Source organism: Colias croceus, chromosome 7, assembly GCF_905220415.1.
Source record: "Colias croceus chromosome 7, ilColCroc2.1".
Taxonomy (NCBI): domain Eukaryota; kingdom Metazoa; phylum Arthropoda; class Insecta; order Lepidoptera; family Pieridae; genus Colias; species Colias croceus.
The window spans coordinates 11,527,692-11,551,306 of NC_059543.1; the positions used below are offsets into that span (position 1 = coordinate 11,527,692).

A 23,615-nucleotide genomic window follows, 5' to 3' on the forward strand; every position below is an offset into this window, starting at 1 on the left:
TTAGCAAAGGTTGAATCGACCACGTATAATTTGGCCAGTGGTCACCCATCTATTTTATACTAGGAATAAAGACGGTTAAAGATGGTAAGATTTAAATATATCATATTATAGTCACTATTAATATTAATTACCTACTCGACGTGTTCGTAATACTGTGACACATATGGTTTTCAATTACATATTAATGTTAGAATTCCTGAATTAATAATGACGTCATTGTATCAATACAATAAATAGATATCAATTTAAACACATACACCAGCAAGTCCATTTCAAAACGTGTTTAAAGATTGCACATAAATTTTTCGAATTACCTGATGCGCAAACCTTGTTTACGCTTGAAGACTGAACTAAATCAGCTTGATAGGATTACCGATCCAAACATCGTTGCTTTCAGTTCCGAGTGCACGAATTCTAAGAAGATTGAAGCTATCTCAAATCTTTGGTCTTATTTTCCGATTCAAGCGACGCTGACTTGAAGATTGTATGGATCCACTAATGATGACGTATTTTATCCGTTTTCAATTCTGTTTTGTTGTTCGAGTGCGTTAACGTAATTGGTTGAGGAGGTTTTTTATTATTAGCTGAAAATCTTTAATTCGTATCTATACATATAATAAATCTGTAGAAGGGTCAATTCTGTACATTGAAAATATTGAAAAAATAAATAGCAGGGGGTGTTACTGGATCGATACCAAGCCCAAATATGTGAAAATGTGTTAAAAAAATTTTTGTCTGTCTGTCTGTCTGTCTGTCTGTCTGTATGTTCAAGCATCACGTGAAAACTAACGGTTCGATTTCGATGAAACTTGGTATAATTATACCTTATTATCCTGGGCATAAAATAGGATACTTTTTATCCCGGAAAAATACGTAGAAAAAAATAAATCTTAATTTTTCTGCGCGGACGGGGTCGCGGGCGGAAGCTAGTATTATAATACGAAGTGTGCCTAAATTTCAACATTATTATACGATTAGTATGTTTTTAAAATGACAAAATAAATTGTTATACAATTCAAACACAATAAAATACATGACATTCATATATTATAATGCAAGTATCAATCCTTCTTAAATATCTACAATCTACATCGATACAAAAAGCAGCAAAGAATGAAGACATCAAGACACACTCAACTTTCCAAATAAATGTATATATGCACCAAAATTAGCATAGAACTAGCAGTCCCTCTCAGTCGCGGATCTACAAGCCCGGGTTCATTTAGAGCAAATACAGTACAATCAATTTACGCTCTGCTTCAGTTCGCCGTTGTTTGTAGTTTGCGACACTTTTTGTTGCAGTACTAGAGAATCATCGCTGAAATTTATATCACTAGCGCTACTGAAATAGTTTAGGGAAATGAGTTTTGCCAATTGGATTTAGGACCTTTTTTGTCCCTTTGTTTTGTTCGATTCGAAATTTAATATGTATGGCACCTGGATTGTATAATTTAAGTTACATAAATCAGTTGTAAATCTGATAAATTTCATAGTATAGGTATTGGTTATAGCAGACTAATTTAACATGCATCGAACTTGAGTACTCTACTCCTCTACAGAGATGTTCTATAAAGTTACCATTGAAAAATAAATCCATTGAGAACAGAAACGTGAAAGTATCAATAAATTCGAGCGCTTTCGAAGGCTTTTCGGTTATTTTCCGCAAAAAATCACTCGAGGCGAGCCGCAGAAAAAAGTTATACTGCACCTAAGTAAAACAGAACTCACTTGCCATCCAGCATCACATTGTAAAGGATGAAATACGTCCTCATTAAAAAGACCTGATTTTATTCCTGTTTCTGCACCGAATTTATTTTCGCTTTCAGAGCCGAGTTACGAAATATGCTTTCGGATTGTTTACTTTTTCTTTTTACTTTGGTACATTTTGGATGTGGTTTGAATAATATGTAATATTTTGAATGTATTTTTTGCCACATAATACGTAATTTTTAGTAACCCTTAATCAGGTTTCGAGAAATAGAGCAGATAATAAAAAGTAATTACAAAATACGTTTTTGATGTCATTTTATTAACTTTTTAGTAATTAGACGATTTACTTTGTTCACCTGACATATTGTATTCGGTAACATTGTTATCTAAGTAACAATAAAATATAAGTAAATATTTCCTGTAAAAATAACAATAGCTTTGAAAGCTCTTTGATGTTGATATAAAGTCCTCCGGCTAAACAAACCCAGATATAAATAAAATTACTTCACTAAGAGCTTACTTACTCCTATGTGGGTTGTATTTCTTTTATATAATTTAAGCTCCAAAGAGACTTTTCATTTTCTTAATCAAAATATTAAGTGTTCATAAAATTTAAAGAACGTTTCTTAAATAAAAAAATAAATTCTATCTCAAGCTATTATAATTAGGTATTTCTATTGAAATTCACAGACGTTTGATATTTTTAATAAAATAATTATATTTATATAGATATTGATTCTAGATTCTTGATGATGCTCCTGGTAAATGAAGAGGTGTACTTTGTTTACTCTACATAAGTGTTATAGCTAACTTTCCGCCCGCGGCTTTGTTCGAATGCACTTCATGTTTCATCAAGTACATATTGTTTTAACAAAGGTAAGTTTTCTTAAAACGTTTTCCTTTCCTATTCTATCGCTGTTCTAAATTTTATAATGTTTTGTTCCGTGAAACATTTTAACACGATAGTATAACTGACAAAGGTAATGCGTACTTTTTTGGTGACAAATAACGACTTATGAGTATTTATAGTATACTAGCTTTCCACCCGCATCTTCGTCCGCGCAGTCAAAGAAAAACCCGTATAGTTCCTGTTCCCGTGGTATTTCCGGAATATAAGCTATTCTATGTCCAGGGGTAAAAAGTAGCCTATGTCCTTCTCGGGTATCAAAATATCTCTATACCAAATTTCATGCAAATTGGTGCAGTAGTTAAGGCGTGATTGAGTAACAGACAGACAGACAGAGTTACTTTCGCATTTATGAGGTAATATTAGTATGGATGAATAAGCTCTAATAACTTTCCTTGATAAAATGGATGCAAGTGAATTAAGTAATGTATTGACAGCCTTCTTATAAATACCGTACAAGAATATATGGCAGGAAAAATGGCTGGGAAATTAAATTGTTTCATAGCTGTATATTATCCTAGAAACTCGCCCGGCTTCGTTATATTGAGCACGGCAAAAAGTTTCCTATTTTTAGCACAGAAACCGTTTAATAGGATGGAGTATCAAAAATCTAGATAGCCCATATCTTCGCGGTATATTTAATTAAAGATAAACACATGCAAAATTAACTGTGAAAATTACTAAAAAAATCCTTTATATTTCATTGTTATGTTTTCCATTCCCATAATGGCATAAATCATCATGATACATACCTACTAATTACTAAATATATTATTTTTATTGATATTGTTTCATCGTTTGCAATCGGAAAAACATGCGTGTTGTGTGAAATAATGCAATCGTTACTGCCTTTCGCTTGAAATGGATATCAAGCTAAAATACCTACTGCCTTTCATTCACTGATTCTGGAAGCTTTAAGTACTAGAAGCTATAATATATTACCTGATGTTTGATTATTAATCTTGAAGTGTCGGGAATCTTCTCTCCTCCAAGTGATAGTGGGGGGTGGAGTACCAGATGCCACGCAGCGTAGTGCTGCCGCTCCCCCCTCGGGGATCACCAGCTCGCTGCTGCTGGCTTCGTCATCTATGTCTGGGGGCACTGTGGTAAGATAGTGTATGAGATTCTGGTTTTAATAGGGTATGTAGGCAGTAGGATGTGTTGTATGTAAAAGTTAAAGTCGCCTGATGATAAGCGACCTTACGATTCTACAGATGGATTGCCAGCTTTATATTATAAGAAAAAAAATTGTTTTGAGAGGGAAGAAAATTTAAGTATCTTTATATTCCATGAACAGTGGCATTTCGACAATAAATACTATGTTTTTTTTATAATTTATATTCAAAGAGTAAAAGAATATCATAGATACGTAAGCAATATATTTGTAAACTTTACATTCTGAGTATATTGTCTTTAACTTATATCGGATACGATCAACTAAGACATTGTTTTACTTCCCCACGAGAAAATAAACTTTTGTATAGTTACGGTTGTGTGTATTTTCACACGTTATTTATCTGTCCCTGTAGTATAAGTAGAAATATACATTGGTCTGTCTTGTTCAAAGTCCATAGATAAAATTGCGTTATTTATATTTTCTTTGTAGAATTAATAATCGGCGTAATTTTTTCATGTTTCTGTTTTACGAATTCGATTGGTATTATCTTTCTCTGGATAATTAATTCTTAACTAATTAGGAATAATAGTATGTAAAACAATACAATTCATCTGCCTCTCTGACTATAGAGTTTTCATAACTTACCTATACAGATTTATAATATATGTACACAAACAGTGCTTATATTTTTCTTAACTTTGATATTATTGAATAAATATAATGTTGCTTTACTGTTTGTAACTGACCATACCTAACCAAAAGCGATTTTTCTCAATAAAGTATTCAGAATCGATAATGCGTAAACATAATATCAAAGCGCATATTGTTAGACCAAAGTTGCGAACTAACGAGTAATATATTCGGAATTTGAGTTCGAAAGAAAATCTAGAATTCTCTAAGAGCCTAGGTTCAACGAGTTTACTCTAGACTTGCTATTCCTTGAGTAACTTAGGTTTCTAAATGTTTGCGTTACCGTACTGCTCCCGAATTTTAAATATTCTAAAGTTTAACTTGACAATGTTTAGATTTTAGGTAATATATATTAAATTAATAATATATTTTAAATTTTCTTTTCAATTGACGATTTCAATAAAATATTGGAAATTTTTATTCAAATTGATGAATTTTATATGTTCGATATAAAACCTTTTATGTCATAAGAATTTTATATCAAAAAGAGATTAAAATGGTTTTATCTATAACACTAGGATTTTTGTTCGAATGTAAAACGAATTATGTGGGTGGGGTGTATTTTTGTATGATATTTAATAGGTATATCTGTGCTTCATTTGAATTAAATAAATCACAATCGTACATTTTTTTCTTAGTCAGCAACATTTCTGAGCGTACCTACTTGTACGCTCTCAAGTCTCATCGCTTATATTGATAGAAGTATATAAGTCTATATAAACATAAATATTCATTACTAATAGCCTTATGCTACAAACCTTAGTTTCCTTTGCTATTTAGTCATGAGCTCTTATAGATCCAACTCTAACAACTACTAGATAACTTTATTCACAACGTAAAAATCACAAACTCACACATTTACTTATTAATTAATTAGACTTCTTCTAGAAGCACTGTTGAATCATCTTAACATATTAGACTTATCATTTCTATGTCATGATGGTTCCAAAAGCAATACCTACAGAGAAGAGTCGTCAAGAAACTCGGTATTTGCTCTTTTAAAATCTTAATATTAATATTTTTGGTTTGTCAAAAATAAATAAATAAATAATGTCGTCATGCCAATAAATAAATAATGTCATAAGAGTAAAATTTCAAGGCGTCGTAATACCAATATCGTCAAGTCATGAAGTAAGGCGACGATTTTAGTATCTTTTAATTTTGCCAATTAAGTTTCACTTCTTACCTACTCGGCAAAAAAACTTACCTACGACCTGCAGTAGGTGCGTCTGGCTCATCATGGGCTCCGTGTTCACCTGGCACATGTACCGCCCCCCGTCCCCCGGGCTCACGTCCCGCAGGATGAGCGACCACGTGCCGTCCCCGTGTGTCACGCTGACACGGTGGTTCTTCGTGATCACGTGACCCGCTATGGTCAGGATCGTTTGCGTGTCGACGCGCAGCCAGGCCACCTGCGAATGAATTAAAATAAATATCTGTTTATAAACGAGGGAAGATAAATAATTATATGCGTGAGTTTTTGTATGAGCATAATATAAAATCGAGTAATAGAGAATTTAATCCATAGGTATAGAACATTGAATTCAAAACAAATTGTAAAGCTGAACATTGAAACGGTCCGTGAATAGTTAATAGAATAGATTCTTATTAATAACATTTGCTTTCATTTAACTTTTACTAGAAATTCAAAGCGGCATAATCTATACTTAATATTATAAAGCTGAAGAGTTTGTTTGTTTGAACGCGCTAATCTCAAGAACTGCTGGTCCGATTTGAAAAATTCTTTCGGTGTTGGATAGCCCATTTATCATCACGCTGACCAACAGAAGCGGAACCACGCGGGTGAAAAGGCGGGACGCAGCTAGTGATAATATACAAATAGTAAAAGTTTTAGTAGTAGTAAAAATACTTCATATATACCTAATAAAATGACACAAGCAATCAAAACGCAATATCAACGCATGTGTCCATATTCCTAAATGAACAATGACGTAATAAAATCGACATGTGCTCCAAATCCCAAGCGCAATTAAACACAGCGATGTAAACCCTAAGCTTATAAAAACAGATCATTGAAGGAGCCGTACAGAGGTCAATTTCCGTAATAAATTAAGGACCCACTGTTTTGCCTGCAAATGATTAATGCGAAGTTTTTTTCCCTTTCACGGTTTCCACTAATCATGTTTTATTCAGTCACTTCATAGCTGATAAATGCGTTGTCCCCCTCGTCTTTTATGTTGATGAGTTTTTTTTTTTGTCAGTTAATATGGAATTATTGTCCCTTTTGAATTGTGCCAAATTGTGTCCGTCACTTTCCTTTTATTTTAAAGCATTGATCAAGTAATTAGATGTAAGAAATAGTAAAAGTCAGTTAATATAAACAGACCATTTAATAAAGAAAACATCTTAGCACAAGTATCTATATGGATCGTTCATTTACATAACATCCACATAATATTATCACATAAATTCTTAAATACTACCCAAGCTTGCTAAGTGTCAACATCGTGATTATTTACATTAGGTACATATTTAACGCAAGAAATAAAACACGATGAAAATAAAAAAAAAAATTAAATAAAATGTAACGAAATATCTTTAACAGTGATGTTTTCTAGCGATATTACATTATACAGAAAAACAAAAAGCCACGGTATATCGATAAGGAAACCGAGTCAAAACCCATATACGTTACCCTTACTTGTCGTAAAATCTTATCTCTCTAACCCCAATTATTGAGATTGGCGACATATTCGCTTGCAATTCTATTGCTTGTAATATAAAAGTAGGAAAAACTGTAGCAGTTTATAGCAATAAAAAAGGTACGGAAAAATCCTTAAATTATTAAAACGAATATTATGAAATGGATTTAGAGCAATGGATATAATATTTATTTGCGCTTGCCAACGTAATAACATCACGCAATTCTGTTTATTAATTTACTGTTTTTCTTTATGCGTGAACAATATCTAAATGGTTATATAGATTTATAATACTATATCTATCACGTCTTTTTTGCAGTATTGGCTTAAATACTTACAACAATTCCTGTTCAATGAAACACACGTATGCCCGAAAAGTCCCTCTCTGTGACACATATAAAAAACATAAATAAAAGGTTGATAAAAAGATCATAATGTCTTACCTTAAAAGCCTGCAGGTTGTCAACCCGGCACGTTAGGGCTGCGTCCCGGCCTACGGTGACCGTGACGTTTGAACCCGGCCCTACGAACCGCGGAAGGTCTGTAACAAGGATTTATTATAATAACAATGTGTCCTGCCCTTTAGAAGCATTACCCGTGTAAACGAGGTAAAGGTGTGTGTAAATCATATAAAAAGTGCTGAAGCTAAATACTAAATTTACAAATCTATTTAAGTTTTAAGACTTGGGGAAGTCCAAATTTAAAGCACAGTTTATTCATTATACTTATTGTTCAAGCCGAAGTTTTCAACCATTTTAGAGCAGCGAGCGGGTAAACGATAGACAGCTGATAATATTATGTAATACATATTTTAAAACGACTTTAACATTTCTATTTTCTATTTATTTTAATATTAGATATAAATTACGCGAAGTCACTACTGGAAATTATTTGAGTAATTGTATGGATATAATAAAGGTCCTTTAAGTATAAAAGAATAACATGTAAGTTACTGGAAAAATACCTTACTTCAAAATATAAGCCACTCGTTCAAATACAAGTTGATAAATTATAAGAATTCTTAGAGCCGTAGATTCTAGCCTCTTACTGAGTCTGAAATCCCTACTTATAAGGGATTCCTATATTCAGCCACTTTCCTTTTCACACAAAGCGCGATAATATTCTTAGCGTATATAACTCTAACAATCTCTTGCAGGCGCGCAATATCTACACAATTAGCGGTTGGCGCAGTGGTAAGTAACTGCCTACTGAGCCGACGGTCCCGGGTTCGATCCCCGGTCAGGGCAAATATTTGTGTGATGAACTCAATTATTTGTTCTTGGGTCTGGGTGTTATTATCTATATATGTATTTATTAAATATTATATTTATCGTCGCCTAGTACCCACAACACAAGCCTTAATTGAGCTTACTGTGGGACTAGGTCGATTTGTGTAATAATGTCCTATAATATTTATTTATTTATAAAAAAATACAATAGTGGCTCATTATTTAAATATTCATTAGAAGTAGTTAATTAGTAGAAGAAAATATACTAAGTAATTTATTTTTAGTTAAGTAATAAAGTGATTAACCAGCCAACGAAGTATAATATAGACATCCAAAATGTCTAATAAGAGCTGATTCTAACTGAAATACAGCAACAAAAACGAACAGACTCTTCAACTTTTTGCGATGAAGGTTGATGAATGCCTAAACTGTATTTTATTGATTTAATGCGAGTTTAGAAATAAAAGATTTTAACGGATTTTGAACGCGATTTATTTATAATATAAATCGAGTTCATCGCGGTCATGGGGAGACAGTCTCTCTGTGACCAGTAATCGCGCTCGATGCAAAGCCTGCGAGAGAAACATCAGAATAATAATATAATAAATAAATCGCTTTAAAAATCCGTTAAAATCTTAAATTTTTAAACTGTTCTATTCATAAGCACTCAAACAAAATGCAATTAATTAAAATTGTACAGAATAAACGACGCACATTCCATTGCGTCAATAATAATCGTTCAGCATGCAGCATCGCAACCAGTTTTCTATTTATTCACGTCCAAACATAAAATGCAGCGAGTAATAGCCAGACAGAAAGGATTTATGCACTCGTACATGGCATACATCCCGTTCACTGAATTAGAATCGCGAGTGATTAAATAAATAGCTACGAGCCAGAATAAATATCATACTGTTTTTAAGCTTCTGCTATAGTGAATTCTTTGGCTCCTCGCGTAGGCGTTGCATTGTGTTCGGATACGCCTTGTCAAAAGGATTGGGCCATTTGAAAATTCCTTCAATTTCAGTTCAGTTTGCCTTTTTTGTTTGTATAGTTTTGAAAAATATGATCAGATTCAATACGACTCTATATAAAGCTAAAGTTTGTGTATAGTTTCTTAACTTTTCGTCGTCAAATTAAATGCAAATCTATATAAGGGCTTACGCAGTAACCACGGTTTTAAAATAACTTCTAATTGCAAGTAACTTCTAAGTAAATAAATTTAAGGGTAGTTTGTAATTACGCTCATTAAGGGAGGCTTCTTAAAGAATTTAAAATTACAGATTTGGTTTCATGGTTTCTAAAGCTTAAAAAGCTTTCAAATCGGTGATAAATTGTAAAACTGTTATGACAATTCAAATATTCTTCTAAAAGAAGTCAAATTGAATAAATAAATGTTTGAGTTTGAGTTTGAATTTAAAGCGAGGAAATTCCCTGTCACAAGTTGATTATTCGTAATCACATTCGTAATAATAATTATTTAACAATATTTTCTTGACTGAAACGAGTTATTTATACTAAACCTGATAAGAAGTTCCACTTTTCAAGTAGGTCATGACCTTAAAAGTTACGTCTGAAGTTTCATGTGTTTATTTTATTTATATTTGTATCCTTGATTTTTATACTATTTCAGTCTTTTATAACTGCAAGCTACTTAAATAATAATAGGTGGCGTATTTCTATCTCTCTTTATCTTTTACTTTACTCTATCTCATGTGGTATTCTTATGTATAATCTATTTTATTGTAAAGTTTCATACAAATCCATCGAGCAGTTTTTGCGTAAAAGCGTAATAAACAAACATACATTCCCATTTATAACATAAAAGTAGGATTATTAGCTTTTTTCCTTAACAAACAAAATACATCTCCCTACAACCTACACGAGTTACCTTCCGCGGAAGGGTTGTCAATAGTTTCTACTGAGGCCCCTAAGGAGAGATTCCGACGTTTACCTTGTTACACTGTTGGATAAGTTGATCTCTTGAGGTACCACCGCTTACTCACATTGAGCGAAGTTTCTAACGTACATAACGATATATGAAAGTTAATGTGAATTGGAATTATAACATATGTTTATTATATAACGAACCCTATATTTATGTTTACTATCCGTATTGATCTTTTAGTTATATAAGTCATGTTTAAAACATGTTATAGTTTTCGGTTGTATTCAATATCTATCATATTATGTACCTACATATAGGTATTTGCATAAAATGAAACACGAGACCAGTCTCATGATTATATCGTTTTTATTTAACAACGCGTTAATATTCTATTATATTATGTACCATCATGCATAATACTTGAATGTTCAAATTTATAAAAACACCTCATTATATTAATATTATTGACATAGCGGCAAGAATCCATATAATGCGGCATAAAGCTCACCAACCACTAAGTAACACGCTCTAACACAATAATAATAACATATTTCATACATATTATACAAATATCACTACTTAAAATATTCTGCAGCATACACAGCCATAATTTAAAAACATTGTCGTTACATAACTCCGCCATCAAAACGCAAAATTCAATTGCGATAAAATAACTTATTGGATCTAGACAATGTAATATCACATCTGTTTTAGAAGTATATTCTGCAGTATGACCTTAATATTTTATGCAATACGCTTCGTCGTGGAGTTATTATTTAATTTTAGTTCAAGACGTCGACTCACTCGATATCACTAACCCTTGAGATAATGTTGAATTTCTCATCTCTGTATTCATGATCTCAATGTTAGTTCTGTGTGTTCAGTCAGTTTTATCATGCGATAGTTTGATATATAACTCATATTATGTTCTCGCAAATTAGTTTCTTGAATACATTTGAATATGAAATAGCTATAAGAATTTGGTTTATGAACACCTTGTAAAAGAATATGATACTGATTTAGATTTTCTGATTAAACTTCTATCCTATGCATCTTACGTTTAAAATAGATGAATGTTTTTGTGTGTGTAATTTTTTAACGGACAATCAGACACGTCTTTAAATGGAACTGAATTTACTTCTAGCAATGGAAATGAAAGCGACAGAATTAAATAACTGTAACTCATATAAATAGGGAGCTCCAAATTTTATTTTATTTCACCCAAAGCTTTTAGCAATTGAGCAGCGTAATCTTAAAATTAAGCACTTAACGTCTCAGTTTCAATTCATAAAATATATTTTAAACATCTTCAAGATTTTGCCTAAAATTACATTATATTAAAACTCACTACAATTATATAGGCTTGTTTGAAGGCAAAATTCTTCCTTTGCATATTATTTAATACCTCTACGTATAATAACGATTTTAGTAAAATAATACAGACCTTAACCTCTTGTGCTGATGTTTATTGTCTTTCTGTCAATTTCATCTGTGTGTACAATAAAGTGTTTTTATTTATTTATTTATTGTGTGATGATATATATGTTCCACAAATTCTACAAATCCTTACTCGATTTCTGAACACCGAGGGCTAGTTATTATATTCGTTGAAATCAATTGTTCTTATTTCTTTAGGACCTTGATTTAGCTTTTTATGATACAAAAGTACAAAACGTGTTTATTGTACTCCTCATTTCTTCACATATCAGATATAACCCGACACAAAGCATCAAAATTACATTAAATACAAAATCACATTAATACGTATTAGCATTTACATGTAATGAATTCACTTGTATTAGTATTGTTACTTAAGCAAGATTTATAGGCTTAGCAACTTCACCAACTGCCCTTAGATAACCTCTAAACTGCTAAGCCCTTATCTACACGAACTTTGCGAGATTAATAAGTTGAAAAGTCTATTAATATTAAACAGCTTCAACGTGAGTTCGTAATTTGACTGCTTTAAGAGCTTATACGAGTAATTTTATTCTTATGGGTTGAGTCATGCCTGTAATTATTAAGTACCGCCTAGATATGAGTTTTCGTCGGCAAAATATATTAAGGTTTACGATTTAATTTCGTTAATATTAGCTCTTTATTTTCGTTATCGGTAAACAAACGTGTAAATAAACATTTTAATAACAAATTCTTTAGGATAACATTATCGTCCATTTAGGGAGTATTACACATTTAGAAACTGGAAAGTTTTAAATGGATTTTATACTCAATTTATTCATTGCATTATTTTATGCCCACGTTAAAAGTTAAACCATTAAAAAGTGTTAATTTCATAACAAAATATTGCTTCAAAATACGGCTTTGTTAAGCTATTCCTTTTAAATAAGCACATTGCTCATCACGAGAGCATTTCCATAGCATCTATAACCATACTTCAATAAGCTGAGCCACAAGACTACGTCATAATATACTTAGCATGCAATCCACCAGAGAGTGATATATTTCGTTTTAATTCCTCGCTAAATGAATAGCTCTCCGAGGAGCTGCGTTGATTAACGAGCTGCAGTTTTGTTAAGTAATTACGAGCTAAAAGTGCAGTATAACTTCAGGTTACAGTCATCATTTTATTCTTCACCAACTTTCTGCCCGCGGCTTCACCCACGTAGACAAAGAGAAATCCATACAGTTCCTGTTTCTTGGGATTTTTGGGATAAAACTCAATCACAGATACTTATTACTTTGAAACGTGAAGGTATCTTAGCCATCGCTGCTACATGTCAATTACAAAACACAATATAATAAATACTGTTTCAAACCTTCGATAAGTTAATTCATCCGGTATACGTTTAAACCAACGTCCATCCAGCCTTTTTGGAGATAAACATCATATTTGTTATTCCTAATATTATATAAAACGTTCAACCAATCTGCATGAAATAAGCTCATGTAAAATATCTGGTCTCCAGACATGAATACTAAGCATGTGCATTAGTGAGGCTATTACCCTCCCAGCGGACCTCTATCACGAAGTAATCGAGTTGCCGTTAACTGGACCTTACTTAACTATGGAACGTAATAAGTACTGTACTGTTTTTCCAATTTAAGGATTGAATTGAAGATTTGATGTTATGAATGAAGGTGTAAACTGTCATATTATATTGAAACATATTTTATTTATAACTAACTATCTGTGCCCCGCGGTTTCACCCGCATTGCTCCGCTTCTGTTTGTCTTACCGTGATGATATAGTCGTCGATATAGCGTCTTAGCATTCCTCGATAAATGGGCTATCTAAAACCGAAAGAATTTTTCTAATCGGACCAGTAGTTCCTGAGATTACCGCGTTCAAACAAACAAACAAACAAACTCTTCAGCTTTATTATATTAAATATAGATTACCTGATTCATTATGTTAATATGAGGTGTTTCTTAAAATAAGTGTTAATTTAAGGAGAAACAGAGCTCCTCCATAAATAGGACAAAGAAACAAAATGCTAAAATGTTGTACTGTCTTACATTTGTACAGCTTATTATAAACTGAAAGAAAATTGTTCAAAGAATCCTCTACAAAGGAATTTCCTGTATAATAAGATTAAATTATCATTAAAAGAATGGAATTCGAGCCTTTAAAAATAATTAACTGTATTTCCAAAATAAAATTCCAAGTAAATGTACCAATCACAAAAAGACAAAATCAAATTTGAACGAAAGAACTAAACACAAATAGCTGAACTAAAACATCCACACAAAATCCAAAACCAAGGTGCGTAAGAGCCTTAATTAAAAAAGTAATCCTGTATAAATACGCTCGCCCATCTATAATTACAGGCATCAGTCCACAGAATGAGCTCATACATCAGCCTTACCGCTCTCATATATCTACACGAATATTTCATAACTGCCTACAGTTTTGCGTAAATTATGTCGATCGTACATCACCTGTTGGTAATTACGTGGTGTTGTTCGTTTCTAAACGTTACGCCTGTAAATGTTACTCATTTCTCTGTATTGGATTGGACATTTTTGTCTGGATTAACTACGCTTATAATATAAGTAATGTTTTCTTTTCAATCAATATGTCGAATACACGCAGATGTAGTCATTATCTTTCTATACATTTGGAAGACGCTGCTTTGTGGAATTATTGAAAGAAATAATTATCCAATATTTCCGATAGTTAATTCGTTTTAAAAATGATTACTTATAGTCCATTGAATGAGTCCCTCCAAGGGGGGTCTAGAGTGCGTGGGTTAGTAACGTAAGATGTTTCTTCGGAAACATGTCAAGAGTCCCTAGGTAATAAACATACTAAAACCCCGGGACACTAGGAGGAGCCCCGGAGTGGGGGGAGGGGTAACTCAGAAACGGTAGGATATAGGAAAAAATGATTTAGGTACAACTTGTAGATAATTTTATGGCCTTTCAACTTTTCCTTGAAAGTTTTTCTCTAACATGTACCGTTTTTGAGATTTAAGCGAAAAAAGAAAAAAATGGACCTTTTCCCCCCTCCCCCCACTCCGGGGCTCCTCCTAGTGTCCCGGGGTTTTAGTATGTTTATTAGCTAGGGACTCTTGACATGTTTCCGAAGAAACATCTTACGTTACTAACTCACGCACTCTAGAACTTTTTATTCAATGGACTATTAACGGTAGTCTGGAATAGATGATGAGTACTGCTAATTTTACATGTCTTTTCTATTTATAAATTTATTTTCCACTCTCTGTAATTTACGATCTGTTCAATAAAATTATTTACTATTAATTATATTAATTCATATTTAATTAATAGAACTCATAAATTATATGAATAAAGATCAATGTTGTTAGAGTATAAATAGAAACAATCCTTGACCGAATTTCGGCGACGAAGACAGAAACTAGTCAACTGTTGTTAGAGATATTATGACAAATTTACAATTCACAAAGGTTTATGTATCTTATTCTGTTCTCACTTTCATTGTCTGATAAACAGCTTGATATTATATTACTCGATTTAAAATAAAATCATACTTAAAACGGTAAATAAAATTTAAATGCATACGACTCTTCTTCAGAAGTGTAATTCTAAATCTTTATACATACATATGCCTTGAGTGACATCCTTTTTTGGCGCACGCAACCGCACCCTAAATAATTATGTGTTATTACTAGATATTAATTTTAATAATTTATAATTTATTTTGTTTTTGTTGTGCGTGTTGAAATGGTTCTTTGGTTCTTCCTAACTACTACATAAACAATTTCTCGAACATAATCGTATATCATACCAAAATATAACTTGTTTATAACATAACTTGAAGTTACAAGTTAGCAGCCAAGCGATGTTTCTGCACTACTTGTCGCACCAAAGTTAGCACTTTGGAGATTGGTTAAGAGCATATCAGTGTGTCACGTTACATACAGTGAGGTCGATTATTTCCTTTCCGATACACCCTTTTACACAATTTCCTATAAGGTTATAGAGACTACGTTTTATGCTTGTAAAAGCAACTAAATATTAAATATTCGACGTTATGTTTTAGGAGTATATTCAATGTAAGTTCTGTTTATCTTCGATAATTAGAATATCCACTTAGTCTCAAATTTTCTGAGCGATATACAAAAATGATGAGATTTCTTTGGCTGTAGCTATCAAAAGCATTGTTTGCCACATAGAAACAATCAATTTGGCTGAAACCGAATAACATAATATTGCTTATTGCTTTTCACGGTAGCGCCACGTAAGCAGACCTCAAAATTAATAAAGTAAATAAAAACCTTCTCACAAAATAAAATAAGATTGGCTCGTAACCTATAGGTACCTATATTATCTTGTCCTGTATTTATAACGGTAAATACCTTTATACCGTTTGAAATCAGTAACATCTGATACCTTTAATAGAAATTCCCTAAATATTTGGGATCGTCCCAAGACAGGTTTTTTATTAAAGAAAATATCTGATCCGAAAGAATTCTTACCGAGGCTGAAGCAATATCCATGTGCCTTCTGATCAAAGGCCGGTAGTTAGGGATTGGAAATAGTCTACCTCAAGTTATGACAGCGATTAGTACCTATATAAAAAGCTACAATCTAGAAATACCTATAAAACGATCGAACGAAATTATATAAAACTTCTATTAGGTCAAAAAATTCTCGTTATATATCAATACGCTACATATTATTACATCAGAAGTAGTTTTAAGTTAAAAGTAAAACCTGTAGATCAAACCTACAAGACGTAAAAAGTTTGCCTTAGACTAGTGATGCAATCTTCACGCAAAATTTAAATAGTCTTATGAGCGTCTAGCGTCTTTAATTTGGATACCATTATTGAGTTGCGAATAAATGGAAGAGTAAAATTTGATACTATTATACCTACACAATATTATTATAAAAGCAGTTTGCAGAACTCACGACGTTTGAATAAACCTTCCTCGATAGAATTGATAGGTTTTAGCTTACATTTTGGGATTGAAATCCATTCTGTATTAACCTTTTTACCAGACCTTCACAAATTGGATAAATCAAACTTGGAATATTATACTTTGTTTGTATTTTTATCGAAAACAAAAGCTACAAATTGTTTTAACTTTATAATGTCAAGTCAATTATTTTTATCTCTCACTAGCGGTCCGCCCCGGCTTCGCCCGTGGTACATGTTTACGTTTTCTCTACATAAGATCCATCCTCGTACTTCAAGAAATATAATAAAAAAAGAGTTATCGAAATCGGTTCAGCCGTTCTCGAGTTATGCGCTTACCAACACATTTTGCGATTCATTTTATATATATGTTTTTCTAAGAAATATACACTTTATACTTTATACTGTATCGACAGAAAATCATGGTTTACTAAATAATAACATAAGCACACAGTGTCAAAACCTTTAATACCCCGGTCTTAAGAAAACCTAATTGTATTTATCTTTAGATTTTAGTTTGTTTACAAACAAAGTTTATTCTGAGTAGATAAATTTAGATGTCTAGAAAGTTTCCTCATGTATATTTATATTTTAAGAAAAACAATTACACAGTGGCAAATGACAATCCATTTTAATAGTATAGCGAAAGTCTGTCCATATCATCACTTTCACACTCACGTCACATCATCGATTTAAATAAAATTTTGATAAGAAAATAGAAGATTTTAAGAAAAGTTTTAAAGGGTGAAATAGGGCTGATTTCAAGTACAATGAACAACGCGAACGGGGCAAAATTAGTGAATAAGTAGTACTTAATCTTCAAAAGAAGCACGTTAAAATTATTTCAATAATAAGTATCAAATCCTAAGACCTAATCTGAAGTATGTAAAATCTCTCAAAATATTTCACTTTACCCTTAAGTTCTCGAGAAATATGTGCTACAATATTTCAAACGGTCTACACGCAACAATTGATGAATCTGCTGTCAACTGTATCTCAAACACGAAAGAAATATCGTATTTGTACGTTGCATTTCTCGTGATAAATGTAGGTACGGAAATACTTGAGCTTGCGATTTTTGTGGATTTTATGCTAAACTATTGTAATATGGTACTCTAAATAAAACTAATTATTGAATCTTATCATAGCAGTTAGTAGACTGCATATTATTATATAAAATTTATGTATCTATTAGTATACATAGGATGGAATATACATAATATGAACTCCAATTATAGAACACTCAATATCAAATTTATTACGCGGACATATGAAAATATTATTAGATTTTAAATCTTTACACTGAGAATGGGCAAAACGCAGCGCTTTATTTATATTTTCAAATGAATATCGAATATACCATTCATAAAATTGGCGCCAAAAATAAATTTTCAGCCATTCGCATAGTTTTAGTGATCGAGTGTTTAATTGTTCATAAAAACTCACTCATGTTTTCGTAATTGATTTTATTGCATCGAACGAATGATCCATAAAAACGGAATATTGAAGGGCGTTCTATTTTAGCCGAAATTAAAATTCGAGCCGATTGAATGCGGTCGGTCGAAATTTGACCAGCGGGTAAATTAAACAGCTGCTGGGCAATTTGGGTCGAAATCGTGGGATTTGGATTGTATAATAATAACGTTAGAATGGTTTAATGTGCCAGCTGCAAATTTCTTTTTAGATAAGAGATTGACCGGCCAAAAGTTGGTCACAATTTTGGTGTCGATTGAAAGACGCCTTTATTCGTATAATTTTATTCATCAATCATAATAAGAACGATAAATATATTTCTATTCCTATTCGGTAAATTTAGTCATAGAAAATATATAAGACTATTTTATCCTACTAATATTATAAATGCGAAAGTTTGTGAGGATGTGTGTGTGTGTTTGTTACTCTTTCACGCAAATACTACTGAACCAATTACAATGAAATTTAGCACACACAATATAGGGTAACTTGGATTAACACATAGGATAGGTTTTATCCCGGAAATTCCACGGGAACGGGAACTATGCGGGTTTTGCTTTGAAAACGCGGGCGAAGCTACGGGCGGAAATCTAGTCTAGTTATCTATAATAGAAAAAGTACGATAATAAATATATATTTTCAGTTTTACGATTTTATAGAATAAAAGACAAGAACAGTAAAGAAAAACATTCAATTGACAATAAAGTTTTCTGAGTTGAAAAGAAATATCTTTACCTTTTATACCGTTTAATTTTCATTCTGAAAACGTGAATAAAAACCAACCCTATAAAATGGAATTAACAGTAATTTTATTTCTTCTGGTCTTTAACGAGTCTTTCTTATAAATAAGTTGAGAAAACTTATGAATTTCCAAACCATTTCTTTGTGAATTTAATTAAACTACAGATTTCTTTGTTTCATCTTTTTGTTACATTGATTCTGAAAGTAGCTTGCATAATCGTACTATAATGTGAATTAATCTGTTTGTGTGTAGGAAAATAAACATGAATAAAATTGTTTTGAAAAAAAGATGAAAAAAATTAAAAATGTACCTACTTATAAAAATAATTAAGAGATAGTGAACGGGAGCATAATATACTGCATGGAACATTTTTTTTAATTGGTAATAGGGAAGCGCTTGATCACAATCTCGCCTGAAGTTATGCTGAGATGTGGTCTAAGATGGAACGCGCTTCCCTAGAAGAGGTACCTGTTCACTCTACAACATGAACATTTTAACTACGTATACAATTTCAATCACAAAATATCTTACCTTATCATAATATCATCTAGTACTGTTATCTAAAATCAATCTGTACAATTATCTAAAATCACAAAATCATAAAGTGTGATTAATTCATTTTTTTCATTACTCTTAAAACTTGAAATGACTTTAATGTTTAGAATTGTTGATTTAAATTTTAAAATAATGAAATAAAAAAGTCTACCTCTGATATTATTATCTATTGATGCTGATTCGCTCTTATTTAGTGCAATGTTTTTGATTTAACGTGTTTTATTTCATGAGTATTGTTTATGCAATCTAATTTTACTGCTATTGTTAAATAAATACGAGTAGCGCTTTATAAGCTGATTCAGTTTTTATTCATTAATTTTATTCATTCACGTATTATATTAGCAATAAAAAAAGAATATCATAATTAAATGGCACATAGCCAATATTACCTACATTTTCATTACATCCAAAAATAGCGTACACATAATATATTACACAATAAACACATAAAAGGGAACAAACAAAGCCGCGTTTAAAACTCACTAAAAACAACAAAATATAAGCCAAAGTTGAGCAGGAATATTATGATTAAACGCACTTCAAAATAACTCAAACATCAAGACGTCGTACACAAGTGAATCTGAATAATGGCAAAACATCGTATCTCCCCCAAAATCTCATTCTTCCGCGTCATTTCCCTTCTGGGGAGATTAAAGGAAACATTTTGTGGCAACTTACAATGTTGGAGTCCATAAAGAGAGACTACCTTCGCTTTATTATTTACATCGGCGGTGCAACAGCAACAGCAACAGAGTTAAACTTATACCTTGAATACTTTTAAGAAATAAATTTCACGATTGCGAGCAAAATAGCAGGTGCATTTCGTTCCCTTTGTTTTTTCAAGCAAATTTATTAAACATTTTCCGTACGCTATCGCATGAAACATTACTAAATAATACAAATATATAGCTCGTAGCACTCAGAGTAATGAGAACTTTTGGTATAATTTTGAATATTATTATAATATTGTATATAAGTCGCTTTTGAATTGAGATAGACTCACTTGGGTAGAAACAGCCCACACCTACAGAAAATCAACGTTGTATTAATGATTATTTACAAGGAGTAAATGATATACTTCTTCCCTAACAATCCTTATGTCTTGTAAAGGTCACAACCTTTCAAACTTATTGTTATAGCTAAGACAAAGACATACTTATTATACGTCTGCGAGATATCACGTGAAAGGTAACTTAATTAATAATATTTCTTAACGTCAATACCTTAGGTAATGCGATAATTAATATAGTGTCCCTGTAGCGAAACAAAGGTTAGTCCTACTGTTACTAATTCAATGATTTATGAATTCTACACATTTACTCCATAATAACTATTACGTCTTACGCCTACGGAATCCCCCCCTCAGATTTCCTCAATAACCACTCTTATGTAAAATCCGCATTAAAATCCGTAACGTAGTTGTAATCTATACTAATATTATAAAGCTGAAGATTTTGTTTGTTTGAGCACGTAAATCTCAGGAACAATTATTTGAAAAATTATTTCGGTGTTAGGTAGCCTATTTATCGAGGAAGGCTATAGGCAATATGTCATCACGCTAAAACCGACAGGAGCCGAACAATGCGGTTGAAACCGCGGAGCACAGCTAGTCATCTAAATAATGTAGGAACAGATAGACAGCGGGAAGTGACTTTGTTTTATACTAAGTATAAAGTGCCTAAAAGCTATTTTAATATATTTTTGTACATACAGCTATCAGTACACGATACGTAAAATTTAAAAAGCCTGTTTCGTAGGTTAGAATGGCTAGCAATTTGGCGGACAGAAAACGGGCGGGTCGAACGTTTGACGGCGACATATTAGATACGTTATTGTCACGTATACGGCTTTGCTTTTATTGCTATTGTCTTGGGGATATTATCGTGTGATTCGATGGTAGGTGCCTTATTCTGAGTCTTTTGATATATTAGATAGACGGAGCTGTTTGTAATAGCAGGATTATTATAAAAGGGAAACCTATACTCTATCGGTAACAACTAACAACTTTGTTGTCTTCGATGACCAGAGTTATTACAAGGATAAAATAGATTTATTTATTTGAATTTAGATCTTGAAATATTATATATTTGAAATGGAAACCTCAATTTGAATCTGTCACGTCAGTTAAATACGCCTTATTGCGCTGGTATGTTTACGTCAAGTTTCTTGAAGCACGTAAATATGTACGCAGCTTTAACATGAAGATGGTGTGATAAGTTTTGACAGCATTTTTGATAACTTTTTTAGTTTAACTTTTATTTAGCAATGCATCATTTGAAAATATGTATGACTTTCTTTACATAGTTACATGAACAACTTCAATACAAATTAATTAACACATTCACCCCGTAAAACAACTCTATACCCAAACAAAATACTCCCAAATTCCACAAACGCACGTATCATTAACTCAATGCAAAACAAAATTTATTATTCGCGGACCCGAAGCATTCAGAAATATGGTTTTGATAAATAACTCTGCGTTTATTTAGCCACTGACTTCATCTCTGACGATGATGGATGAATGTAGTGACAAGAAAAATAGTGACCATTTAGAGGGTAGGAAATATGTGTATTCGCCGGGAATTATAAGTGCGAAATGTGCTATCATTATATTAATGTTTATATAGCAATGGTGAATGGTTTATTTACAGAAATTGTAATTATTGAAAAGGTAAACGTATTTGAATTATGTTCCTATTATTATGTGCATTGATCTATGAATAAAAAAAAATAGTCGTAGGAATTCATGGTTTATAAATTTCGAATAGTAAAAAAATTGCCTTGTACATAATATAGGTAGGTAATACATGCATTAACTCGAACTGTTCTTTTAAAACACTGATAAATTCACTGATCGTCTATTTAACACTTCATTTTATAACTGATAGATAAGCTTAAGATAATTGGAGTCTGATAACAAATTAAATGTATGCAAGTATCAGTTCATAAAAATACTTCATTTTAAAGCAAGTGTAGTGAATACAAATCGTATACAAACAAAACGATGACTTCATGATATTATCTTTTCATCTATATTATACAAGACTACGTTTAATCCTGCATTCGCAATGAAATGGGAGTTTAGTATAATATTAATTTGCTTATTTGAATTAAACCAACGCTATAACTGCTACCGTGCTCTGATTTGCAATTATTGCAATGTTTGTTGCAGACACAGCCGCGATTCTATTGTTAATACATAATATTATTATGACTTAATAAAATCTGTTTATCTTGATAAAATGCATGGATACACGACGAAGTATAGAGATTACCGAATTACAGAGCTTTATGCATTTAGCCTAAATTATGATTGATTACTCTTTCCTAATATTAATTATCGCCTAAAGTTATAAACAGTTTTTTTAAAGTCAATCAAAGATTTTCAGATACTAAAAATATAATAATAGATACTGTTTTTATCTATTATATAAAATAATGATATTTTAAAAAGGCAATATTAATGTCCATACTTTACCCATGATACTCATTACAGTTTAATGTTTTATTTTCAATTTACCTTACGAAAACTTACAGCAGTAAAAGGACGCCGTTACTACGATCCATTTTATCTCTACTATTTAGTACTTATTTTACTACTACTCTAATGTTTACTGTTTAGTTTATTACGGTTTAAATATCTTAACAACCAGTATCTATATCACATACCAACATCAGACGTCCGACTAAACATCAATTGTGGAATTACTATCATTAATTTGAGACCGTGTGCTCAAAGACATTCGCTATCTGTCTTCGCAACACTACAATGGTTTCCAGTTTCAATCGATAAATAAGCTTTTAGGTTTCCTAGATACATGGTATATAATACAGGTAGCCAAGCGACAATTTAAACATGCAATAGGTATGTATTTTAGAGTGGGATGTGTATGTGTGAAATACAAATAGTTTTACTAGAATACTATTTTAATTTAAACTGATCTTTATGAATCCAAATTAATATATTATCTAGAATGTCCACTCAAAACTCTATAAAATTTATATTTTAATTTTTATTAATAGGTATTATTGGGCAAATGTAACTGTAATATATTTTTTTATTAGTATCTATTGATTTAAAATGGAATTGAAAAAAAAAACAGTCTATAGGTACCTAATCTATGGCATTAATAACTCAGGCCCCTGAACCACAGACACAATAGAAAATCTATTTTATTTATTTTATTTATTTATATACTCTTTATTGCACACACAAAGTTTGACAAAATCAGGATATTATACTAAGCAATTGGGGGCTTTATTGCTTAACAGCAATT

General features: G+C 31.8%; 1 protein-coding gene across 1 annotated transcript in view; it reads right to left on the bottom strand.

Moving 5' to 3' along the window:
* Positions 1 to 23,615, bottom strand: part of LOC123693316 (lachesin-like) — a 60,582-nt gene that overhangs the window by 16,513 nt on the left and 20,454 nt on the right. Inside the window, exons 2-4 of the mRNA XM_045638356.1 lie at positions 7,531 to 7,628; positions 5,632 to 5,836; positions 3,560 to 3,718 (exon numbers count right to left, since the gene is read on the bottom strand). Of these exons, the coding sequence (XP_045494312.1) occupies positions 3,560 to 3,718; positions 5,632 to 5,836; positions 7,531 to 7,628 (462 nt within the window). The remainder of the gene's footprint in view (positions 1 to 3,559; positions 3,719 to 5,631; positions 5,837 to 7,530; positions 7,629 to 23,615) is intronic.